This window comes from Cynocephalus volans, chromosome 17, assembly GCF_027409185.1.
Source record: "Cynocephalus volans isolate mCynVol1 chromosome 17, mCynVol1.pri, whole genome shotgun sequence".
In the NCBI taxonomy this organism is placed as follows: domain Eukaryota; kingdom Metazoa; phylum Chordata; class Mammalia; order Dermoptera; family Cynocephalidae; genus Cynocephalus; species Cynocephalus volans.
The window spans coordinates 20,922,390-20,945,850 of record NC_084476.1 but is presented as its reverse complement, the minus strand read 5'-3'; the positions used below and the strand labels follow the sequence as shown (position 1 = coordinate 20,945,850).

The 23,461-nt window shown below is 44.7% G+C and overlaps 1 protein-coding gene across 1 annotated transcript in view; it reads left to right on the top strand.

Annotated features, from left to right (window-relative positions):
• Positions 1–23,461, top strand: part of PAPPA (pappalysin 1) — a 230,094-nt gene that overhangs the window by 23,508 nt on the left and 183,125 nt on the right. Inside the window, exon 2 of the mRNA XM_063082520.1 lies at positions 8,820–9,882. Coding sequence (XP_062938590.1) covers positions 8,820–9,882 — 1,063 coding nt within the window. The remainder of the gene's footprint in view (positions 1–8,819; positions 9,883–23,461) is intronic.

Genomic DNA, 23,461 nt, shown 5'->3' with positions numbered 1-23,461 from the left:
CCCCCTTCTCCTCTTTCTCCTTTTACTTTTTGGCGACAAGGTTAGAGTTGAACTTCACAGAAGGAAAAGAGCAAATGGTCCCAATTCTGAGGAGAAGGGACAGACATTTCTTATCAATATCAGTAAAAAGTTCTAGCTACATTTATAGCACGCTATGCAAATGAGCATTTGCCTTCTCTCCTTCAATCCTCAAAATGGCACTTTGTGTTAAGTGCATGCTGTCATCAGTTTACGTAAGAGGAAACTATCAAGGAGGTGAAGAGATTTTGCTCAAGGCTATACAATGAACAAGGAGCAGAGCTGGGATGCACACAGATCAGCGTGACTGCACAGTGCACGTGTTTGAATGCCTGTGAGGTTGCTGGTGCCCACGTTCCAGGATGTGGTACATTCATTAGCTCATTAGTTCCTCCTACAAGTGTCAATGGAAGATGCACCATCCCCATTTTACAGATGAAAAGACTGACACTGGGAGAGGTGTCCTGCTGTTCCCAAGCCATGTAGCTAGTAAATGGTAGAGTTGGCATTTGAACTCAGATTTGCTGGTCTGTATGACCCTGTCCTTTCTATGTGCATACAGATTGCTTACATATGAGCAAAGGAGGCAGGCTGGAGAGGTGGAGCCAGAGGGAGACATGGGGGCACCTTGAGTCCTCAAAAGCACTCTGCCATCCCAAATGCACTACCTCAGTCTGTGTGTTAATAAAACTTGTGGGTTTTAGGAACCCAAAGCCATATTCTGCTCAAACTTGCCTCACATCTGGATAGCCTTAAATAGTTTACAAGGAAATACATGTACATTTATCCCCTTTCTCTCCCAGGAAAGGTCTGTGAAGAATACAGGATAAGACTTTTCATGCTTAGAGTACTTGTGGGAAAACTAAGTCTCAGAAAGGTTAATTAACTCATCCAAGGTCACACATCTAGTGAAAGAGTTGAGCAGACCCATGTAAGGTGGTTTTCGGATAATAGTTCCCAGCAAAGGAAAAGGATACGGGCAGAAGACCGTGTTCCATGCAGTCCTGCAGAGGGAGAACTGGTCCTGCCTGTACACATGCATGGCCAACACATTGAGAAACACCTGAGCTCATCTTGACCTTGTGAATTGCTCCATATGGTTATTTTGGATGCTCTTGCCTCTCTTTTACCAGGAGACAGGAATGTCTGGAACTCAGGACAACTTGGTATAATCCTCCATTCCGGTATGATTCACTTTAAGCCTCCTCTGTCTACTGAGCCTAAGGGGAATCCTTTGGGCAGTGTGGGTCCGGAAGGATGAGGATGCTGAGGAATAGTCCCTCAGGTTCCCTCCTCAGTGACATTCCAGCCTTCCTCTGAGCACTTGGTGATGCTGAGTTCTTCAGGACATTTTGGTGGGTCTCCCCCCGACAGAACCAAGTACAGGGACCATGGGTATACTTAACCCAAATCTGTCTGTTTTAATCACTCTCCTCTGGACAGATAAAAGCTTTCCATAGGATTGCTCTGTCAAGCATTCCTCTGAGGCTTTGATACCAGCGCTTAAATCATGGAAGGAAAAACAAAACAAAACAAAACAAAAAAAGGACCAGCTCCAACCTTTAGCTTCTAATTTTTTTTTTTTTTTAGCATCCTGAAAGAAACCAGATTGTTGACCTAAATTTCCCCTTTCATCCCCACATCCTCTCACCTCTGCTTGTATTCTCCTGGTAGATGTCCCACAGCCAGTGGGCGTCCTTCCATTGGAGGGCCTGAAACTTCCCTCCTCCTCAATCCCCTCCCCCAATGACCTTGCATCTGTGTAAGGTCTGGGATAGCTGAAAGAGCTGGGATCTCAGAGTCAGAGTCTCTAAGAACATCTGATGTTCCCTCCCATCTCATAAGGAGGGAGAATGAAGAAGCCCAGAGAGGGGAGTGACTTACCCAGTGATGCACAGCACAGCAGCACCCGAGCTGGACACAAGACCCTTGACGGTGGGTTGAGGGTTTTTCCCACCGAAGGAAAGCATCCTGGGGGTCAAGCTCTGGAGTCAGACAGATGGAAGTCAGAATTGTGGTTCTCCCAATCCCTAGCTGGGGCCCTTGGAGAAAAAGTCACTTAGTCTCTCGACACCTCAGTTTCCTTTTCTGTCAAAGGAATATTAATAAAGCCCACGAGAGAGTGTTGTTATGAGCACTAAATGGGCTGTCTCTGCTTACCAGAGAGACTGCTGCATAGAGCCTTTCAAAAACTGTTTGTTATTATCATTATTTATTTGAAAATGCTACTTTTTCACATGCAGAAATGCCATGGGTAGAGTTTTCTCTCCTCCTATCTCTACTTTCCCAAAAAGAAAAAAAAAAAATACAAACTGGGTATAAATCACCATCCTTTGCTAATTCTCCTCCCTAGACAGTAATGAAAGTAAGTCATAGGTTATCAGAGCTACTTTTCTGTGAAATTTAGCCACTTCAGGGAAACAGGATGGAGGCATAGCTGGTGTCCTCCTCAACTGTATGGAAACTGAATGTGAAATCAGGAGACTTGAATTCTAGTCTTTGCTACTGCTTAGTGCTGTGTGGCTTTGGGCAGGGGGCCTCACCTTTCTGAGTCTCAAGTTTTCTCATCTGTAAATAGCACCTATCATGCAAGGTGGCTGTGAGGATCATAGGAAACACCTTGGCACGGAAGTAGATACCTACATGCTCAAGACACAGAAGGTGCTCAGAAATACACATTCATGGGGCAACACAGAAGCACCCCTGTCCAGGGAGGAACGTGTCCTGTGTGTGTGTGCTGACCCCATCACCAATTTCTGTATCCTCCTGATATACCTCACTCTACTCAAATTAGGAATTAAGTAAACTGAGGCATTATATCATAACCAGAGAAGGATTCTGAACTGAAACAAGGCAGTAGAAGATGGAATAGATTTTAGACAAATTTTAGCCAAAGAGATTAGAAAACTTTTTGAATGATGGTGTAAGAGTTTGGTAGGGTTGCCATAAGAATGTTTAAGCTGGGTGGCTTGAACAAGAGAAATGTATTTTCTTACCATTCTGGAGATGAGAAGTTTGAGATCAAAGTGTTGGCAGGGTTGGTTTCTCCCCAGGCCTCTCTTTTTGACTTGTAGAGGGTTGTCTTTTCTCTGTATCTTTACATGGTCTTCCCTCTGTACATATCTGCATCTTAATCTTCTCTTCTTACAAGGACACTAATCATATTGGATTAGGACCCACCTAATGGCCCTATTTTTATCACCTTTTCAAAGGAACATGTTCAAATACAGTCATATTCTGAGGAACTTGTGGTTATGACTTCAAGATATGAATTTTGGGGGACATAATTCAGTTCATAACAGATAGAAGAAAGATGAGAGGCAGCAAAGGGTATGACAGCAAGCTCAGAGAAAAATAATTCAGTATAGACACTGGAGGTTGGAACAGAGCTGGGTGAAAGGTCAACGGGCAAGAAGGCTAGTGATGGAAGCCCAGAAGCTAAAGACTCAGCTCATGAAGGCATTCCAAACTCTGATGGACACCAGGCCCAGGCAGATCCTCGGTCACAGTGAAGTAGGGTGAGCCTGGTAGAACAGAGTAAGCACTGGTAATAAGGAACCAGTGATTCTTAGCTGATTTTTAGGTGCAGGCAGAAGAATGATGTGAAAAGCCACCTCCTGGCTTGTAGTTCAGTTCAACTTGCTTGTATTGGCACTGTAGGACTTACAGAAATATTTCTGGAGGGGGCCATACCTCTAAACAGCCCACAATAGAATGTTTGGCAGTTGGCACTTTTTGCAGTGTCGTGACTGAGAATCTGGGTCTGGGAATCCTATTGGCCTGGATTCTGAGCTGTGTTGCCTTGGACAGACATGTCCCCTTTCTGAGCTTCAGTTTACTCCGAAGAATGCACAGTGCTGATAGTTTTGCTGTGAAAATTAAGGGAGAGAATGGATGTAGAGCACACAGTACCTACTAAGTTCCAAATAAAGGGCAACACACTCATAGAGAAGGCAGAAATAGGGGAGTTTCCTCCTCCCTTTCTTCATTCACTTTTTACTTTCAATGACAAACTCTATAGAACACGTACAACATGCCAGGTTCTGTGTTGGATGTTAGGCATCTATAAATGAACCAGATAGACACATATGTGGGAAACACAGACATTGAATTAGTACTTTAGTGATGAGTTTTAGGACAGGGAGGAGTATGATGAGTAGAAAAAAGGAAGATTTGTTGGTTCCTGGGGTGGTCAGACAATGCTGCCCTGGGGCAGTGTCTTTAACATGATCCTTAGAGGGTTCCCCCAAACTCCAGAGTATTCTCCCAGTATATCCCCAACCAAAGTTTTGTGAGTCTATCTGCATGCCTTTGTCTTTGGGCTTTCCTCTTTTGTGAAAGTTCTTCCTCTTGGTGAGGTTGAATGGGTCGATGAGAAGAAAAAGAGGCAATGCAGATGAATGAACATCAAGCTTCTGGGGGCAGAGGAAGCCCTTTTCACATCAAGCCTAGCTGCAGGAAGACGGGGCGCATTAGAAAAGCCAGCAGACCAGGGTTCGAGCAACAGGTACCTTTACAGGAGGCCCAAGACAGGCCCCTTTCACGGTCTGGGCTGCCACTTCTTCCTCTGTACATTGTGCCAGAGACACCTCACTGGCCTGTAGAGAGGATTTTGCACACTCTCATCATGTGGTTATATGTGCTGATAGCATTGAGGCAGGTGTATGCTAATTATATGTAGATCACATGCAAAATTGCATGTGCCCTTCCATCTTGCTGCATGGGAATAGGTCCCCTGGGATCATCCTCTAGTTCCACACAGACAATGCTGACTTCAGACCGACTTACACCACTTTTTTTTTTTAACTTTGTCTATATCTTAGTAGAGACTGGTGGGGAAGCACAATGTGGAGTTGGAGGTGTGGGGGTATATGCCTGTGTTCTCCAGAGAATACAATTCTGTGTCATGTTTGGAGAGATGCAGAGGAGAGGGAACCTAGGCATGCAAGAATTGGGAATGACATAAGGCATCCAATTCAAATCAACACATATTTTTGAGGACCTTCTACTTACAAGGAGCCATTCTAACAGTGAACAAAAGAGCTCTTAACTTCTAGCGGGGGATCATTTTATCCGGACCTCTCCTTTTGCAGAGAAGGGAAATGAGACCCAGCAGCATAAAGGGGTGGTGGGGTGGTGTGACTTGTCCCAAGCAAGGTTACCTGGCAAGCTGAGCCCAGACCTCTGGTGCCAAATTCCTGGTTCTGGGCTGGTGGTTCAGAGGTGCACCCTTCCAGCCCCCTGAAATGTGACTGCTGTTGATTAAGTTATTTTCACTCAGAAATAAATCTCTGTCACCACTGTACTCCCCCATCCCTATTGAAGCTCAGTGATTTCCTTTTGCCACTTACACTCCAGGTAAATATTTCCTCCTGAACTTCTGAAGCCAATGCTTCAAGGTTCTCATTTCTCTTAATGTGTTTCCTCTTAGTTCTACAGAAAACCCTCTCTTTGCCCTTTCTCTCTGCCTCCTGGGGCTAAGCCACCCTTATTCCTTAGCTCTGTGTTGCAGAATCTACCCTTTCCCACTCCTTCCCCCTTCTTTCTCAACTGCAAACAGAGGTGGCCTGAGACCAGGTCCCAAGCCCTGGGAAGGTTCTGAACTGAGGGCACCCTACAGATGTGTAAACACTTTACCTTGCTAACCAGGCTAGTCGCCTTCCAAAGGCAACAGGAAAACGAGGGACTGGGAGCCCCTTGCAAAATAAAAACCTGCAGGGAGAGAGAGAGAGAAGAAAGAGAGAGGGAAAAAGGATCCTGTTTCAGATTCTAATTTTCTCATTAGAAGACCCTTCATTTTCTTTTATGGGGGGAAGGGGTTAGGCAGGAGAGGGAGAGAAGGTGAGCAAAGAGGTTTGGGAGTGGGGGGTAAATATGTGGCGCCAGGAACCTTTGCTGTGTGGATTCCCGTATTGGGCAGCAACACATAGATCTGGGGCAATGCATTCCAAATCTGGACTCAGGTCTTTGGCTTTGGAGGGGGTCACTGGTGGTGGGGGAGTGGAGGCAGTTTTTAATATGTAATTTCCTAATATCATCTAAACTGACAGGGATTTCTGATTTCTATGTAGGGTTTGCCAGTATGTTTAAGGAGGACTTGTGCTTTTTTGAGCCTTCATCCTCCTAGCTCTTGATACATCAGGCAAGATGCCTTCAGGGTATGTTCTTTCCCTGGCCTTTCTGTATTTTGATTCTAGTCATTTCCTACTTTTTTTCTTCGACATCACTCCCAGACCCCCCAGCATCTCACAAATGAACTCCCATTTGGACAGCTATTGTATGTCATGGATGCTGTATCCTCTATATCTTTGAAGTATGACAACATATTTAAAGAGAGATACAGATGAGGGAATTAAGGTCCACAGAGGTGAAGTGATTTTGCCCTAGAGGTACAGCTCATAATTGCTGTAGTCGAGAATCAAAGCAGATTACTCCAAGTCCAAAGATTTTGCTCTTTCTAAACTACCAAAAACACAGTGTCCTCTGATTCTCTCTGTCCTTTAGCCACGGATATGTAAACTAGTGACTTTCTCTCTGTTTGTCCTTTAAGTCCCCCGTTTCTCTTCCCCCACTCTGTTGAGACTCATTCTTGTGCTCATTCATGAGACACTTTGAGGGCCTGCTGTAGCAGGTTACCAAGATGACACCACACAGTCATTGCTCTTAAAAAGCATCCAGTCTAGTAGAGAGTTGATAATAGTGAGGATACAGGCAACTCCAAAACCAGAGAGTAAGTGCCAAGTTTCTTAAAAGTCAAAGGAGTTCAGATGAGAGAATAATCACTACTCACAGGGCAATCGGGGAGAGCTTCTTGGAAGAGGTGCCTTGTGTGTTAGTCACTGGGAAACCTAGAATAAACAATTTTAAACTTGGACCGAGTATGTGACAGGGAACCTAATTTAATCCTCTCCTTTACCAGAGGGAGATCCAAGACCCAGAGGAGGTACTTTGTGCTTTACCAAGGTCATCCAGACTGTAAGAGTGAGATGACTTCGTGAGGAGACTCTGGCCATTACCTGAAAGACTATTGGGCAGGGAGTAGAAGGTGAGGTGTAGGTAGCCTTAGATGCTCTATCAAAACTGCTGGCTATGTCAGCTGCTACCAGAGAGATTTACACAAATTCTAAGGTTCCAGTGCCCACAAAGGAGAAAAGCCTGTGTAGGCCTCCTCTATTGATTTTGCTGGAAGCTCTCCATTCTCATTTGGTGAGTGCTAATGGCAGATACACACTCAGAGTTATGGTGACCGCAACAATTCTCCAGCTGAGAGTAGGGACTGTCCTTCTAAATGAACATCATTTTATTCATTCTCGAATCCCCCCCCTCTCCTCCCACCTGGCTTCATGCATCATCTCACACTTAAAATACACTCTTAATTAGAAAGTCCTCTTCCCCATCCAACAGCTTCGTCTGTGCCAGGGACACTGGGTATATTGCAGAAAGGCTGGGGAATGGAGGTTGGTGAGTATAAAGATAATTAGATCCAATGAGAATCCACTACGCTACTTCCTGGATGTCCCAGAGTAAGTCTAGAGACACCTAGGTTGGGTCTTCCCCAAATGCCCAACTAAAACTTGTGACACCCCCCAAGTAGATGATATGATCCAGGTCCCTAAGGACATTGGTGAGGGAGGTGTAAGTGCTATAGAATTAGTGCAGAGGACAGTGAATCCCAGGGTCCGGTGGATCTAGGATCCACTTACCTGCCAGTTGACCTTGAACCTGTCTCCTCACCTCCTTTAATTTCCATATCCTCACCATGGGGGTGAGAAATTTAATATCATCACCATGGGGGGGGTTACATGGATTAAATTAATTAACACATGTACAGCCCTTAGCACAATGCTTGGCCTGCCATAGAAGCTTGGTAGATTTTGCTTCTTATTATTATCTATTATGTAGTCATCTCCAACATCTTTTTATGTTGAGGGCACTCATTCATATATATAGGCATTAGTGGTAGAGAAAAGCAAGCTGAATTGGGTCTCAGGAGGTGTGTCAATGACTCTGTGTAGCCTGACAAATGCCTTCCATTCTCTGGGTCTCAATTCCTTCACCTGTCAAGTGAAGGGATTGGAGGTAATAATCTCTACAAACCTTTCCACCTCTGCCATTAAGTGTGTTTGCTTTTCTTTGGGGGTGAGTGTCAGGGCTAGCCGAGACTTCTGTTAGAGATAGAAACACTGGCTTTTGAGCCTTTCACTCTCACTTTTCTAGACCAAGTTTCTGACACAACTTTTAGCACCACAGATCACTTGATGACTGGTAATGGCAGGTGTACACTCAAAGTTATGGTGAATATAGTATTCTACATGAGCATCTTCTATTTATTATCATCTTTCTCTCTTTCTCCTCTCACCTCATATGTCATCCTACACTTAAAATATCCTTTTAATTAGAAAGTCCTCTTCCTCATCCAACAACTTTGCAAAACCAATGGTTTTCAGATTTTTATTATTATTGCTGTTGTTGCATTTTCTTTAGGTGACATGCCCATTCTACAAATACAAATCTTTCTGTGTGCTCCATATTCAAAACCAGTAAAAGTTAGCTGCATGGGCTAAAGTTATGGTGAGAATGCACCAAACCCAACTTACTTGTTCTCTCAGTTCCTGTAGCCCTTGCCTTGCCCTTGGGGTGGTCCCAGAGGCACTAATCGTAACTGCCAGGATCCCACAGAGCAGTTCAAAAACCACTAGTAGTCTAGGACATCTTGATATGAATTTTATCAGAGAAAAATAACTTACCCCCCTCTTCTTCCATCCTTTATTTATTCATCTTTCTCTTTTGGGGACACATAGGGCTGTATGACAAATGTTCTTATACCTCGCGTGACCGAGGATGGGTCGTGGGCATTCACCCCGTCAGTGACCAAGGCAACAGAGACCCACGCTACTTTTTCTCCTTGAAGACAGACCGGGCCCGTCAAGTGACCACCATCCATGCCCACCGCAGCTACCTCCCAGGCCAGTGGGTACACCTAGCTGCCACCTACGATGGGAGGCTGATGAAGCTCTATGTGAATGGTGCCCAAGTGGCAACCTCTGGGGAGCAAGTGGGTGGCATATTCAGCCCGCTGACCCAGAAATGTAAAGTGCTCATGTTGGGGGGCAGTGCCCTGGATCACAACTACAGGGGCTACATCGAGCACTTCAGTCTGTGGAAGGTGGCAAGGACTCAGCGGGAGATACTGTCAGACATGGAAGTCCATGGCCTCCACACTCCTCTACCTCAGCTCCTCCTCCAGGAGAACTGGGACACTGTGAAGCGCACCTGGTCCCCCATGAAGGATGGCAATAGCCCCCGAGTGGAATTCAGCAATGCCCCCAGCTTCCTGCTGGACACGAGTTTGGAGCCCCCTCTGTGTGGGCAGACATTGTGTGACAACACAGAGGTCATGGCCAGCTACAACCAGCTCCCGAGTTTCCGCCTGCCCAAGGTGGTGCGCTACCGCGTGGTCAACCTCTATGACGACAGCGGTGAGAACCCGACGGTGAGCCGTGAGCAGGTCGACTTCCAGCACCGGCAGCTGGCTGAGTCCTTCAAGCACTACAACATCTCCTGGGAGCTAGAGGTGCTGGAGGTGAGCAACTCGTCCCTGCGTCACCGCCTCATCCTGGCCAACTGTGACATCAGCAAGATTGGAGATGAGAACTGTGACCCTGAGTGCAACCACACGCTGACTGGACATGACGGCGGGGACTGCCGCCACCTGCGCCACCCCACCTTCATGAAGAAGCAGCAGAATGGTGTGTGTGACATGGACTGCAACTATGAACGCTTCAACTTTGATTCCGGAGAGTGCTGTGACCCCGAAATCACCGATGTCACTAAGACTTGCTTTGATCCTGACTCTCCACACAGGTAAGACCCTGCTGGGCAGAAGGTGCCCAGTTGAGAGCTGAACTTGGTGTCTTCCATTTTATAGTTAAGGGCGCATGAGGCCCTTAGGGGTTAGAGGAATTTTCCAGTTCACACAGCAGCTTTATGATCTAGGAGAGTCTATTACTCAAGTCATCCTGGGGATCGTCGGCAAGCAAAGTTCATTACAAAAATATTTACTAAGTGCCCATGATGGTATACAAAGGATGACTTGGAACCCTGTCTTTACAAAGAGCTCTGAGTGTAAATTGGGTGACATAAGCTGAATACAAATAACTACTCCATTGTACGTAGTAGAGTAGTGAGCGTTGCACTGTCTAATACTGTAGACTCTAGCCATATGTGACTATTTAAATTTAAATCAGTTTTGAGTTGCACTAATGACATTTCAAGTACTCAGTAGCCACATGGGGCTAGTGGCCACCAAACTAAACAGAGCAATATAGAACCTTTCCATCATTGTAGAAAGCTCTGTTGGGCATGCCGGTAGAGCTGGGGTCAGCTCTGGTCGGACGTCCTGGGTTCAGACCTCAGCTCTGCTACATGCTCACTTTGTGACCCCTCAGAAGCTGTTTCTTCATCCGTAAAATGGGAATAATAGTGGTATCTACTTTGTCGAGCTGCTCTGAGGACTACCTGAGAGAGGACACACACAGTGCAGTCTCCATGGCAGTGCCTAGCACATAATTAACTCTCAGTAAGTATAGTTGTCATTACTTGCCTAATGAAAGGTCGTGTGGTGTGTCTAGGAAGTGCCCTGGGAGATCAAAGCGAAGAAGTTGACTAGCAGCTTTATCAGGGGAGGCTTCTTTGAGAGAGGTGGCATGTGAGCAAGATCTGCAAGAACAGGTATAAGTTGAGATATAATAGAACAAGTCTAGAGATCTAATGAACAACGAGATAATAGAACAGGTATAATAAAATAAGTCTAGAGTTCTTACATACAGCCTGGGAACTACGGGGAATAAAATTGTGTTGCATTTGGGATGCACGCTAAATGAGTTGATTTTAGCTGCACTTGCCACAAAAACAAGAACACAATGGGTAACTGTGAGATGATGGATATGTTCATTTGTTTCACTATAGTAACCTTTTTACGGTCAATATGTATCCCCTAACAACATGGTGTATTCCTTAATATACACAATAAAATTTATTTAGAAAAGAATAGGTATAATTTGAACATTAGAAATTGGGTTGTGGGAGAAGGGAGGACACTCTAGACAGAGACAAGTTCTCAAATTCTGCTGGAAGAGGGCAGAAAGGGAGGCCGTGTGCCTCACTTAGCCTCTGCCAATGGCTGTCAACTATAACCAGTAATCCCGAAGTAGAACCCAGAGGTGAATCTGAGGGCGACCTGTATTAGATGTGGGACCTAACTAGTTTCAAGCCAGAGAGACAGTCAACATCCACTTTCCTGTTTTTCCCAGAATCATGCTGAACTTTTCCATTCTGCCCAACACACAGGACCCTGGACTGCTGATGGCTCCAGCACATTTGCCAACCTCTGCAGGTTTTCTGCTGACTTTTCTCTTTATGTCTCTCTCAAAAGAGCAAGGGCCTCCTGTGCACAGACGAAATACCTATGTGCAAAGGAATGACGATGCTGGCAGCAAGTCAGAAAGCACGTCAGCTCAGCCTCTTGGCACCAGGAGGGCCCTTGGACTCTCACCTTGGCTCCGACACACGAGCAGCCCATGTGAGAAGAAGCCTTGGTGTGTGGCCAGTCCCTTCCAGGTCACAATGCGCTGTCATCTCTGATCTCATTTGGATCTTGCCAGAACTTGGCAAGGGTGACAAGAAAGGGGTTAACATTTGCATTTGACTGAAAAGGAAACAGAGGGAGCTTAGAGAGTAAAGTGACTTAGCCAAGTTAACGGGTCAGGAAAGTCATTAGGCTAGATAACAATCCAAGTCTTCTGTGATCAGTGTAGTGTGTGCTGCACTGAGCTAGACTCCCAGGAGGCATCTATGTGCCAGGGCAGAGTGGGCATGGGGGAGAATGGGCATGGCTGGAAATCATTCATTCATTTGTACATCCATTCATTTGCTCATTCATTCATTCAAGCAACAAATGTTTATCCAGCACCTGCCACGTGCCAGGAAGGTGGGTTCCCTTAGCCTTATCTTTCTGAAGGAAATCCAGGATTCGGAAAGATAAGCCCACCTTGCTAATAAATGGATAGCCTGGGTTCTAGCCTAGGTCTACTGACTCTGAAGCTCCCACTAAAGGAACAGTGAGAGACAGAATTAAAGGACAGGGGTGATGGGCAGAGTGGCTTTACTGAAGCCTTGGGAGAAAATTGATGAGTGTCATTAGGTTAAAACTAAGGGCAGCTGGCCTTTGCAGAGCACCATACTGGTGTGGAGGGGCCATGGGGCTCCAGGTTCCAGATCGTTTACCATCAGCAGACAGTGCTGGCAGGCTCCAGAGGCCTCCTCTTTTCTAAATCACGGGACTGAATGCCCAGAATGTTTGTGAGCGGCCATGTGCCAGCACTGTGACCACTCACGCCAGGGCCTGTTTGTTTGCTGTCTGGGAAAGCTGTGTGCCCTGGGTGAGCCCCACCAGGCTCTGGGTCATCTCCTGATAAGGTTGGGGGTTCCTGGGTTCTGGCAGAATCAGCTCCCCTGTGTGCAGAGAGAAACCTGTGGAAGATTGCAGAGAGATATTTGCTTTGTGTCTTAAAACAAAAAAGAGATGATGAAAGGGAGGGAGAGATGGGGGGAAGTGGGGAAGGTGGGAAGGAAAGAAGAAAGGGAGGGAGGAAAGGAGGAAGGGAGGGAGAGAAGCTGTAACAGAAGCAATGAAAATTAGGTTGACATTATCGCTGATTTTAAATAAAGACCTGAACTTAATTCTTATCCCGGGTTCTAGTTCTGTCTCTCTCTCTCCCTCTCTCATATCTGTCTGTCTATCTCTCCATCTCTATCTCTACCTCTATCTCTTTCTTTCTTGATGGGTAAAGACAATACTTAAATCTCTATTTGTCAGTCTACAGAGAAAGGACAGTTTTTTTTTCTTCTATATGTTGCAAAATACTTTTGTAACAGGGAACAAAAATGAATTGATATAAAAACAAAATAGCTCAAGAATGGTGCAACAGTGGCAGGGTTCTCTGAAAGTTTCCAAATGTGACTCTGTATTTTTGTACTCATTGTGCCGGGGACTAGTAAAACAGTCTGTGGACTGCCTTCTTTGAGTAGCTATGATTAAAATTCACCATCTAACCGTTTCCATTGCAATTCCCTCGAGACAGGTAAGATCCACCAGTAATGCAGCTGGGGAGATTGGCAGACTCTATCAGAGAAGTATCATTTTTTTAAAAAAACACATTTAAACTCTATTTTTTATCTAATGGTTCTTGGGCCCGTTGGCCCATGTTCTCAGGATTGCATGTGCTACAGGAAAGCAACGAGTCCCAGCAGAGGGGTTGCAGAAGACAGCAAAATGGTGTCAATTGTCAGACTTGGAGACATCCTCATAGATTGTTGAGTCTACCCCTTTACCTCCCACAGAGGAAAACTGAGGCTGAAGCTCACAGTCCATTGGTGTTGAAGTTTGGGAGGGAGGGTTCAGATTTCTGACCTCTGGTTGTCTGCCATGACTGTTTCGCAGGACTGTCTTGATGTTCTTGTCAGCCACAGATACCTGTCACCTCCTGTTCTATCATCACTGTCTTTTTCCTGACTCTCCTGAGAGCTCGAGACTGTGAAGTGCTGAACGAGTGAGTTTGAAAGAGAATTAGATAACAGCATTGGGCTTCCATGAGCCACTTTAGAACTCTGAGCATATTGGCAGTGGGTTTTCCTTATTAAGAGGCAAGGACGACGACAGCCAACTGAGGATGTTGAAGCAGGGGACTGGGCAGTGAGAGTCCTGGAGGAGAGAACATCCTCACAGGCCCATGACCACAGGGTCATGACACATACATTCCAAGTCTCCGAAGGCCTGTCCTGTGGAAAAGGTAGAAGAATTATCCTGTATGGCTTCCAAGCCATGGCTGGGACCATAGTGTTGCAATTACAGGAGGTAGCTTCCAGCCAAGTAACAGATGATGTCATCTCCAGTCAGAATGGTCCCTTGGAGGATGCTTCTCTGCAGGTGACAGGCTCCCAGTCACCAGAGGCATGCAAGTTGACACCAGTAGTCAAGCACAGGGAGGCTGTAGCTGGGACTACAGTGCTGGTAGAGAAGGTAGCCTTGATGGTCTTGGGGTTGAACATTGCATGGCCCAACTTTTTGCTGAAGTTTTATTCTATGTCATTTTAGGAAAGCAAATGTTGTTTGTTTCTCTTCTCTTTAACAGACATTTATTGGCCATATCCACCCCTGCCAGCCTCTGTTGTTCACTCGGGGGAGGGAAGTTGCAATGGGTTGGACATGCTTCCCACCACTGGGGAATTTCCACTGTACTGGGAGAGTCATATACAAACATAAGAAACTCTGTCTGTGGATTTAGAGACATATGGTGGAACAGACCTAAAAAGCAGAGACTTATTCTGACTAGGCAAAACAAGGCAAATCAGCCAGAGAGGGCATGGTCTGAGGAGGCATCCAGGCGCAGGCAACCCAGGGAGAGGTACAGATGCAGACCGCATCAGTTGGGGTCCCAGCAGCAAACAGACAGCACATTCAAACAGAATAATTATGGAGAGTAAAAGGAGGGGCTATTTTGAAAGAGAGGCTGTTTACAAATTGTAGGCAGGGGTTCGGACACTCTGCAGGGCCTAGCACTATTCTCCAGAGCCAGCAACCATAGGGAGCCATTTCCACCCTTGGCCTGCAGGGGCAGGTGGAGGGAGCAGCTCTGGAACCCAAAGAGAGTGGCTGTCTGGTGAGGTTTCCTGGCAGCAGATGTGGCTCTCAGCAGAGGGAAGCAGCCAACCTACAGCCCCCTGACCAGTAGGGAACCAGGAGAGTCAATTCCACACTGTCATTCTCTGCCTTCTAGTCTCCTGCTGGTGCTTCCCATGGGGAGAACCAAACTGGAAGTCACAAGGCATAGGAGCCTGAAGAGCCCAGCTCCCAACAGCATACAGCTGGGTGGGGAGGGGTGGGAGTGGACCCGGAGGAGCCAACAGAGAACATCCAGACCTCAAGAAAGCCAGCCCCTGAAGAGGGGAGGTTTCGAGCGAGGACACGTGGGGGTATGGGATGAGGAAGGCTATGGAGAATAAGGAGTCAATCAGTATGGCTGGGAAAGGTTCGGTTTATTTTGTGGAAGACTTTAATGTTAGGCTTAATCTTTCCTTCCTCTCTCCTTTTCTCCCTCCTTCTGTTCCTTTTCTTCCTTCCTCTGTCCTTCTCTTTTTCTCTGAATAAATACTTGTTGAATGCTCCATCTCATCTGTGCCTGCCTAGTCGCTGCTCTTCTGGAACTCACCACTTAGTGGGTAAGACAAACCAGTAAGTAGGTAAACAGTGTGATTGTGATGTGAAGGAAGGGCCAGGGGAGCAGTCTGTGTGAGCAGTAAAAGCCTTTCTATGAGACTGGCCAGTGAGAAAACATATATTCCAGGTGAACCTTGGCTCTCTCTGCACGGTGGAGACGAGCCAGGTAGGCAGAGCTTCCTCTGAAGGCATTAGAGATGTCCTCAAACAAGTAGAATGCACTTCACAGGCCCTTTTATAAGTGAAATAGAAAACCTGGGTATTAATAGAAAGTCCAAGTGTCAGGAAATTCGAGGCAGTTGACACTCTGGGCGTAACTACCTCACTACAAGAGGATATTGCAGCAAACCCACTGAGCTCCTGTTTGGACCCCTCCAAATTGCAAGCTCTGGCACTGTCAGGTGAACTTCAACTTTGTCCATGAAATAACTATTCCTATGGAACAAGATGGGTGGAAAAAGGAAACTTCCCCTATGCACCGTTGTCTCATAGGGAGACATTCCCTTTCTTATTATTTTTATTATTATTTTTTAATGCATAAGGGCATTCCCCTGGGGCCAGGTATTCTTTGTTTTTGTTTTTACCCAAGTTACCATTGCTGGAATTCTCACAAAAGGGGCTGTGGTAAGTCTTGAAGTCATTTCCTTGACCCCTCTCCTGGCAGCTGTAGCCCTCTTCAGTCTCTTCTGCCTTTTTTCAGGGTCTGTTAAATGATTTATCCTCTCTCCATAGGATTTCCCACTTCTTTTCTGGGGTAATGTCACAGAACATTATCCCCAGGTAGTGTTCACTCCCCAGGTCCTTCTGAATCTGAAAATGCTCACTCCCCAGGTCCTTCTGAATCTGACAAGTTTGCATGGAATCAGAGATTCTCGGACCTGAAAGGAGCAGTAGAGGGTCCAGCCCCCTCTTGCTGAAGATGAGGAGACCAAGCTCCCAAAGGAGGGTAGGCACTGACTCAGGCTGCACAGTGAGAGTGCGGTGGGGCTGAGACTAGAGCCCAGGCTCTCGTCTCCTACTCCCTATGCCATTTCAAAACCACCCCCCGCCCCTAACCACTACCACCACCACATTGACTGATATCTTAGAAGCTGGCAGTTGGGGATTAAGAAAAGTTATATTTAATATGGTCATGTTCTTACTCATCACCCATATTTTGTTAAGACACCTTAGTATCCAGAGCAATGTGATAAAGGCTTTGAGGATCTAATATATAATCTCTGTCTTCAAGGAGCTAGCATGCTGTGGTTTAATGACATCCTGTTATAGTTACTCAAGAGATGGCAAGAAGACAGATGATTAATTTCCAAATGAACCACACAGACTATAAGATCACATGAGCTCTGAGAAAGGCAGGATCACTGTGGTTTGGTGAAGGTGGGAAAGGTTTAATGGTGGAGAAGGGAAGCAAATAGGCTACTAACATGAGCATGCTTTGTAATGATAGGAAAGAGCTGCATAGGCCAGCCAGGCAGGTAGCATAATGGCAGTAAAGGTGTCAAGGTGGGCAGGTATTGGGAGGGTGCAAGAAAGAGGAACGTCTGGTTGGGACTTCATGCAAGTAGATGCCACAGTTTGATTTGTTCTTCAGGTTGCAGACCACAAAGAATCGAATTAATTCAGAATAAAAGAATTCAGGGGAGATAGATTCTAACCTTGGCTTGGCAATTTCTTAGCTATGTAATCTTGGGCAAGTCTCATAATCTCTCAGAGGCTACATTTCTACATCTATTGAAAGGTAGTAATAATAATATCTGTCTGCCTGGACACACACGATTGCCATGAGGGTCACATAAAATAATATCCCACAAAGAGTTCTGGGAAGAGTTAACCAGCATGCAGATGAAAGGGAACATTGTTATTTTTTTTCAGTAACTTTGTTCATTCTTTTCCAGTAATCATGTAAGATAAATTCCTTGGAATTTTATAATCACAATATCAGGGTTTATTTAACGTGACTAATATTCATTAAAGCAATAACAGGATTCAGACCTGGTGTGGTGGAAAAATTATGCGTGTTGGAGACTGACCAGAGTTTGAATCTTGGTTTCACTCTGTACTACTATCTGACCTTGGCATATTGCTCAGTAATAGTCGCCAGCTTCTCACGTAAAAATTGGGTGACAACAGCTATCCTGTGGCATGTTGTGAAATACCTAGCATAGTGCCTGGTGCATAGTAGGTGCTGGAAAAAAGTTCCCTCCCTTCTTACTTGTGCACATGGACACCGTTTCCCCTGTGACAGCATTGCTTTATGAAGACTGCCTCCCTGCAGTCTCCTAAAAAGGGCCTGGACGGAACTCTAGTATACAGATTGAGAACATTTACCCAGATTACATTCATTTTAAAAATACTAAGTATTTTTTTCTTAGGACTGGCCACAGAATTGGTATTTTTAAATGAAGACTACCTAACTTATATCAAACTCATTGGCTTTGCACACTAGTTTATCTTAAAAATGATCCAAATGTCTAACTACATTAGAGGACATTTTTCGGCCTGAAACCATCCCAAGCTATGTCAGGATTGGTCATAATGAGAGATTTCCCACTTTGGTTAAAGTTGCTAGATTTTTTCAACCACCTACAGCCCTCATGCTGTTTGAGTGTTGATACACAAACATACGTATCCAGGCATATTTGTTACGTTGTACATGTGATCTGATTCTCTCTGATTCAGTCTAGGTTTCCTTTGTGCTTTTGTTCTGAACAAAGTCCATCAGTGAATCTTGTACACGTGTCACTTTGGTCCTTGAGAGCAGAATACAGGGGAGAATGAAATTAAGAGAATTGCTTGTGGCCCCTAAAGATGACATTCATAAGGAGCTTAAAATAGTGACCTCTGAAGAACAGTGGAGGATCAGTAAAGTCTAGCAAATAAATAAGAATACAAGTTGTGGGGACAGAACATATTTCAATCAAGCCATTTAACAGTTCCATAACCTTATGCAAGTCTCTTTCTTTGTCAAAGTCTCAGTTGCCTCCTCTGTAAAATCAGGGATGAAAGTAACAATCAACTGCATCGGCTGGTTTAGAGGCTTCGATGAAATAGTACACGGTGAGCTCTTTAGAACAGCGCCTGGCACACAGTAAGCACCAAAAATAGCAGTCATTTGCTGCTGCTGTTTGGGGATTTCCCTTCTCTGGGAAATCTTCTGACCTCTTACATGAATGTCCTGGAATTCCCAGCCCCCTCTCAATCCTCCTGACCCTTTACTAGAATCTCAGGGCTATAGTAGGAGTCAAAGATGACCTAATCAATCACTCTACTACCAAGAGTCCTTTTATTTTACCTCTCACAGGTTCCATTTTTAAAAGATTTTTTTTTATTCCTAAAGCCCTGCACATACCAAACACTAATGTATTCATTTTCCCAAGCATAAGCAGCATGTCACACTAATTTTATGAATTTCCAACAAAAATCAAAGGCAAGTCTGAGGTTCCAGGTTGGGATTCACAGCATAGTGAGTAGAGAAGGAACTTTAAGCTGGGGGGGTGCCCATAATGTGCTTTGAACCATGCCCAGCAAGCCACCTCCTGGCTGGGACTCTTGCCCCGGCATGTCCAATATCCTCAAAGTTCACAGTGAAATTTGGGACTCTTTGGGGGGTACATGCCAGGGAAGCTCCCCATGATGCCAGGATCTGAGGTGCTTTCTCCCTCACCCCTTTCCTAGGTGTGTATTCCCATCTCCAGTTCCCTGAACAGATGGGAGCACTGGGTGCCCTTTCGAGGGCCTCAGCAGGAGGCATTTGGATTTTTTCCATTCTGGGTTTGGTGAACTCAGCACTCTCATTTTCCTGTCTCCATCCACTGGTGACACTGACCACTCATGACAGCCTCAGCACTTGGTCAGATGCCCTGGAAGGGCAGGATTGAACTGACAGACAGCCGTATATTTGGTTTTAGGGAAATTTATTTTCTTATAGTCATTACAGCTCAGACTGATCCTTCAAACTCACGACTGGGTTGTTTTCCACCTCCCGATATGGAAGCTCCACACCTCCACCCTCACTTTCTAGAAACGCAAAGCTAGTGTGTGAACAGCAATGTGTTTTGCTCATGGGTTTGCATGCATGAGTGGAGCAGGCTTCCGTTTCCCCGATTTTGGAGGGGCATTTTCTTTCTCCTTTGCTACTCCTTCTTTCTCTTTTTCGTGTTTTGTCAGTCTGGTGGTGAAGGGCGGAGGGCGGTAGGAGTGCTGTCTCCGTTTCAAGCTTCTGATGTTTGATGTGCTCACCTCATTTTTGTGAGTGTAGATAGCCAGACATAACTCCTAGTCTTAAGCATGGCTTCTGAGTACTGAACGACTTTTATGGCCACAGAGAGTAATGGTGACCATAACTCTGCAATAGCATGGAGTATCTCAGAGTCTTACAGAGGGTGGAAGAGAGACAGAAGGAAGAGCTGTTTCCCATGAGGATCCATGGTAGAAAAACACAGTTTGCCTGTGGTTTGGCCAAGTGTGAGGTGGAAAGTGACTCTATTCTTCTGGTAACTTAGTGGCCGGCATGGAGTAAGTCACTTTCCTTCTCTTACTTCAAATTTTTCACCTGAAAAATGGGAGGATTTGAAGTCTGTTCCTGCTCAGACATTCCCGAATTAGAAATTGTGATCCTGATTCCAGGCTTGTGGGGGACTAGTGCTATAGTACAAATGGAGGGCTTAATGTTTAAAGGCACAAATAAAGCCAGATACTGGCCCTGGAGGTACCCAAGAAAATAAGAGACAACCCCTGCCATCAAAGGATTTACTAACCCCATATCTAATTGGGTACAATGTGTTCAGTGCAGTAATAAGGAAAAATTATGCTCTATGACAAGATGAAAAAAATTCTATTCACGTTATTCAAGTCCCAGCAGTGGCCGAGTGATGGTACCCCATACTCGGGTGGTCTGCATGTTTTATTTTCCCTCAGACCTCAGATGTGGCATCTTCTTTCCAAAATATATTTGAATGTGATTCTACTTTTGACAGCCTGACATATGATGTCTTGCTTTCTATTATCATTTCTCCATACTTGAACTCTTTGATTGACACAGAACCGTCTGAGAGCTGCCTCTGTCTTAACCCCAAGAGAGACTAAAATTTGGAGACGTTACTAGACTTGTTCAGGGTCATCCAGAGAGATCTACATCTACTGTAGTGACTGTATTAGTCTACCTTTATATAAATTTGTTATTTGCCTAAGGTTAGGTGCTTTGTATGGGGCCATGGTTCAGATTAAAATCCAGACATTGCCATATAGACACACATTGGTGATGATGTAATTCTTGACTTCTCCTTCCCAAAATTAGTGTTTTAGTCCTTACATCATCTAGATGGCCTGCATTGCTAAAATCTAGAGCCAAACTACGCAGTCTTCTGAAATACCCACTGTACCTAAAACATGTGGCTGCTACAACTTATGAAATAGATGTGATTTGTCTTATACATAAGATGAACCACAGGGCTGCCAGTGAGCTGTGCATATTCTGCTTGGTGTGGTCAGTTGTATTATTTGTCAACTGTGGTTTGGATGTTCCAAGAAGGAGGTGAAGTGCTGGGAAGAGAAAGCTGTGGGCCCTTGAACTGCGTGGTTCTGTTGTAAAAGCAATAGTTTGACTTGAGATAGTCACATTGCTGTTGTGCTACTTTTGAACACAACACCACACTTCCGTTGTTGTACCTTCTTACTTAGCAGGAGATCCCTCATGCCTTAATGGCTGCTCTGAAAATAAGTGAACTCTGAGTCTTTGAGGCTGTCACATCAGAGATTGTGGAACTGCAAGAAAAGTATCTTAGGGAAGTGACTGTTCGTTCAACAGTTTGTGTATGTGTGTGTGTGCGTGTGTGTGTGTGTGTGTGTGTGTGTGCGCGCGCGTGCGCTCCTACTATGTGCTGGGCACAGCATTAGGTACTAGGGGTACACATTAAACATTGCACAAGTCAGCTATGATTCTGTGCTCTTGGAATGTTTTGCAGAAAGATAGGTAGCTACTTGGGTAAGTGCTGTTATGGAGAAGTCCAAGGTGCTGAGAGAGCACAGGGAATGGCAACTGACTCAGACACAGAGGGTAAGAGTCTCCTCTGGGCTGAATCCTGATGGACGAGTCATGTTAACCAAGGGAGTGTAGGTGTGCTTACCAGGAATCAGGTGTTCTGACATTTTGCCTTATGGTCCAGCAGTCTCTAAAAGTCTTTTTCAAAACGGCAAATGAGAAAAATAGCAGCTGTATAGCTCCTAGTAAAATGCATTCACTTTAAAGTAATGTTCTTTATTCTGTGATTATTTTATTCTCTCTTTTAGTGTTATTTCTCATGTACCTTTTCTTTTATGATCTGACGTCCATCATGGTGATTTTTATTTCCCTTTTGAATGCCTTATTTATTAATTAAAATTACAAATCATCACTCATTTGAACCTCAATGTATTTTAGTAATCCAAATCTTTAAGAACCTCTCCACTGGGTCACCCTGCCTCTCTGAATCAGTACGTCCTCTCCTCTAATCCAGATCCTCGGGGTCCTCTATTCCACCCATCATGTGGTCTCATCATGGTCCTATCTACAGAGAGTTGCAGGACAGTGACTTTCCTACAGGTTGACCTTCCAGGTGACTCAGCAGAGGGTACAATCCCAGGAGACCAAGATTTAGAGCAGTACTAAGGGGGAATTTGATGTGTAGAATCTGAGACTGATGAAAGAACAGTACCACAAGAGACCAAATCAGAAACCAGACCCATCTTTTCAGCTTCTCTCACTCCCATCTCACTCAGCATGAAGTCTTTCCCTATGAATGAATACCACTACTTCTTAGATATTTTTTTATCCACCTTTTTCCTGAAAAACACTGCCCATGACTCCATCTCCACTTTCATCCCTTCTCTAGTGTTTCTCCCAAATTCTTCTAGAAATGTCTTTGGAAAACATAAATTGGATCATTTTATTCTCCTCCATAAAATCTTCCAGGGTCTGCTTAGAGCTTTTAGGAAATGTCCCATTCTTCATAACCTGGTATACAAGCCCTTCCTACTGTAGTCCTATTGCTGTTCCCTCCTGCCTCGTCTTGTGAAGTTCCTCACATGTTCCCAACTTTGAAACTATTTGCAAATGAGGACTTGCAGTGTCACACTCTTCTCATGCTCTTCCAGGCCTCTGGGCTTCTGGAGCTTCTCCCATTTTTCCTGTCTCCTACACTTGGTCCAATATTCAATGAAGGTTTATTCTTTACGTGAAAACCTCAGTGGTATTTTACCCACCTTCAGCTGGGTAACTGTCATTGCTGTGTGCTCCCATCACATTCAGCACCCCCTCTGTCATAGCACATATCATAAGAGAAAGTAAGAGACTAATGATCTGTAATATCCAACAGAATAGGTGTCCCACCTCTGACACCTATGAGTGGAGGGACCACGGAAAAATGGATCATCTTGCTGAGCCCTGATTTCTTCACCTACAAATTGGGGATAGTCACACTTAATACTTACGGTTTTTGTAAAGCTTCAAAGAGATAATATTAAAATGTACTTCATCAATGCCAGTATGCCATAGACTCCCCCAAATGGTAGGTGTTAGTATTATCACATTATGTTGTAATCATCCATTTACTTGTCTCACTTCCATTTTAAAACTTCTAATACTTTGGTAAAGACAATTGATTTTTCTTTTATATTTGAATGCCCACTTTCTAACTTGAAGCATGGTATGTTATAGAACAATAAATGTTGGTGAATGAAAGCAGAAAAGAATGAATGGGTGCTATGTGGGGAGGAATAAAATTTTGAAGGACAAAAGGACAGAATGTTGGCAGCTAGTAAGGCAGTCAGGGAGGGAAGAAAAAAAGGAGGTAATGAAACAATGATTTATTTAATAAATGATCATTTTTTCAATTTGTCTTTGGTGCTGTTACATTTTTCTTTTCTATGTGTCAAGATTCCATACAAAAGCTGTTATTTTGGAAACCAATCACTTAGGATTCCAAGAATGTAATAAACTTTCCAAGCATTTTTTTTTCCCTGTGTCTCCTTTTACAGACAAGAGAGGCAGATTTAAGCATTTCTGGTGATGAAACTATGCAGGAGAATAAAGTCCAGATTGTTAGGGCTCTTTGGATAAAGTGCAAAATTCAGGTTTTAGACTGGTCACATCTTGGAGAAAGCTTGTTATTTGGAGCAAGGATATGGATG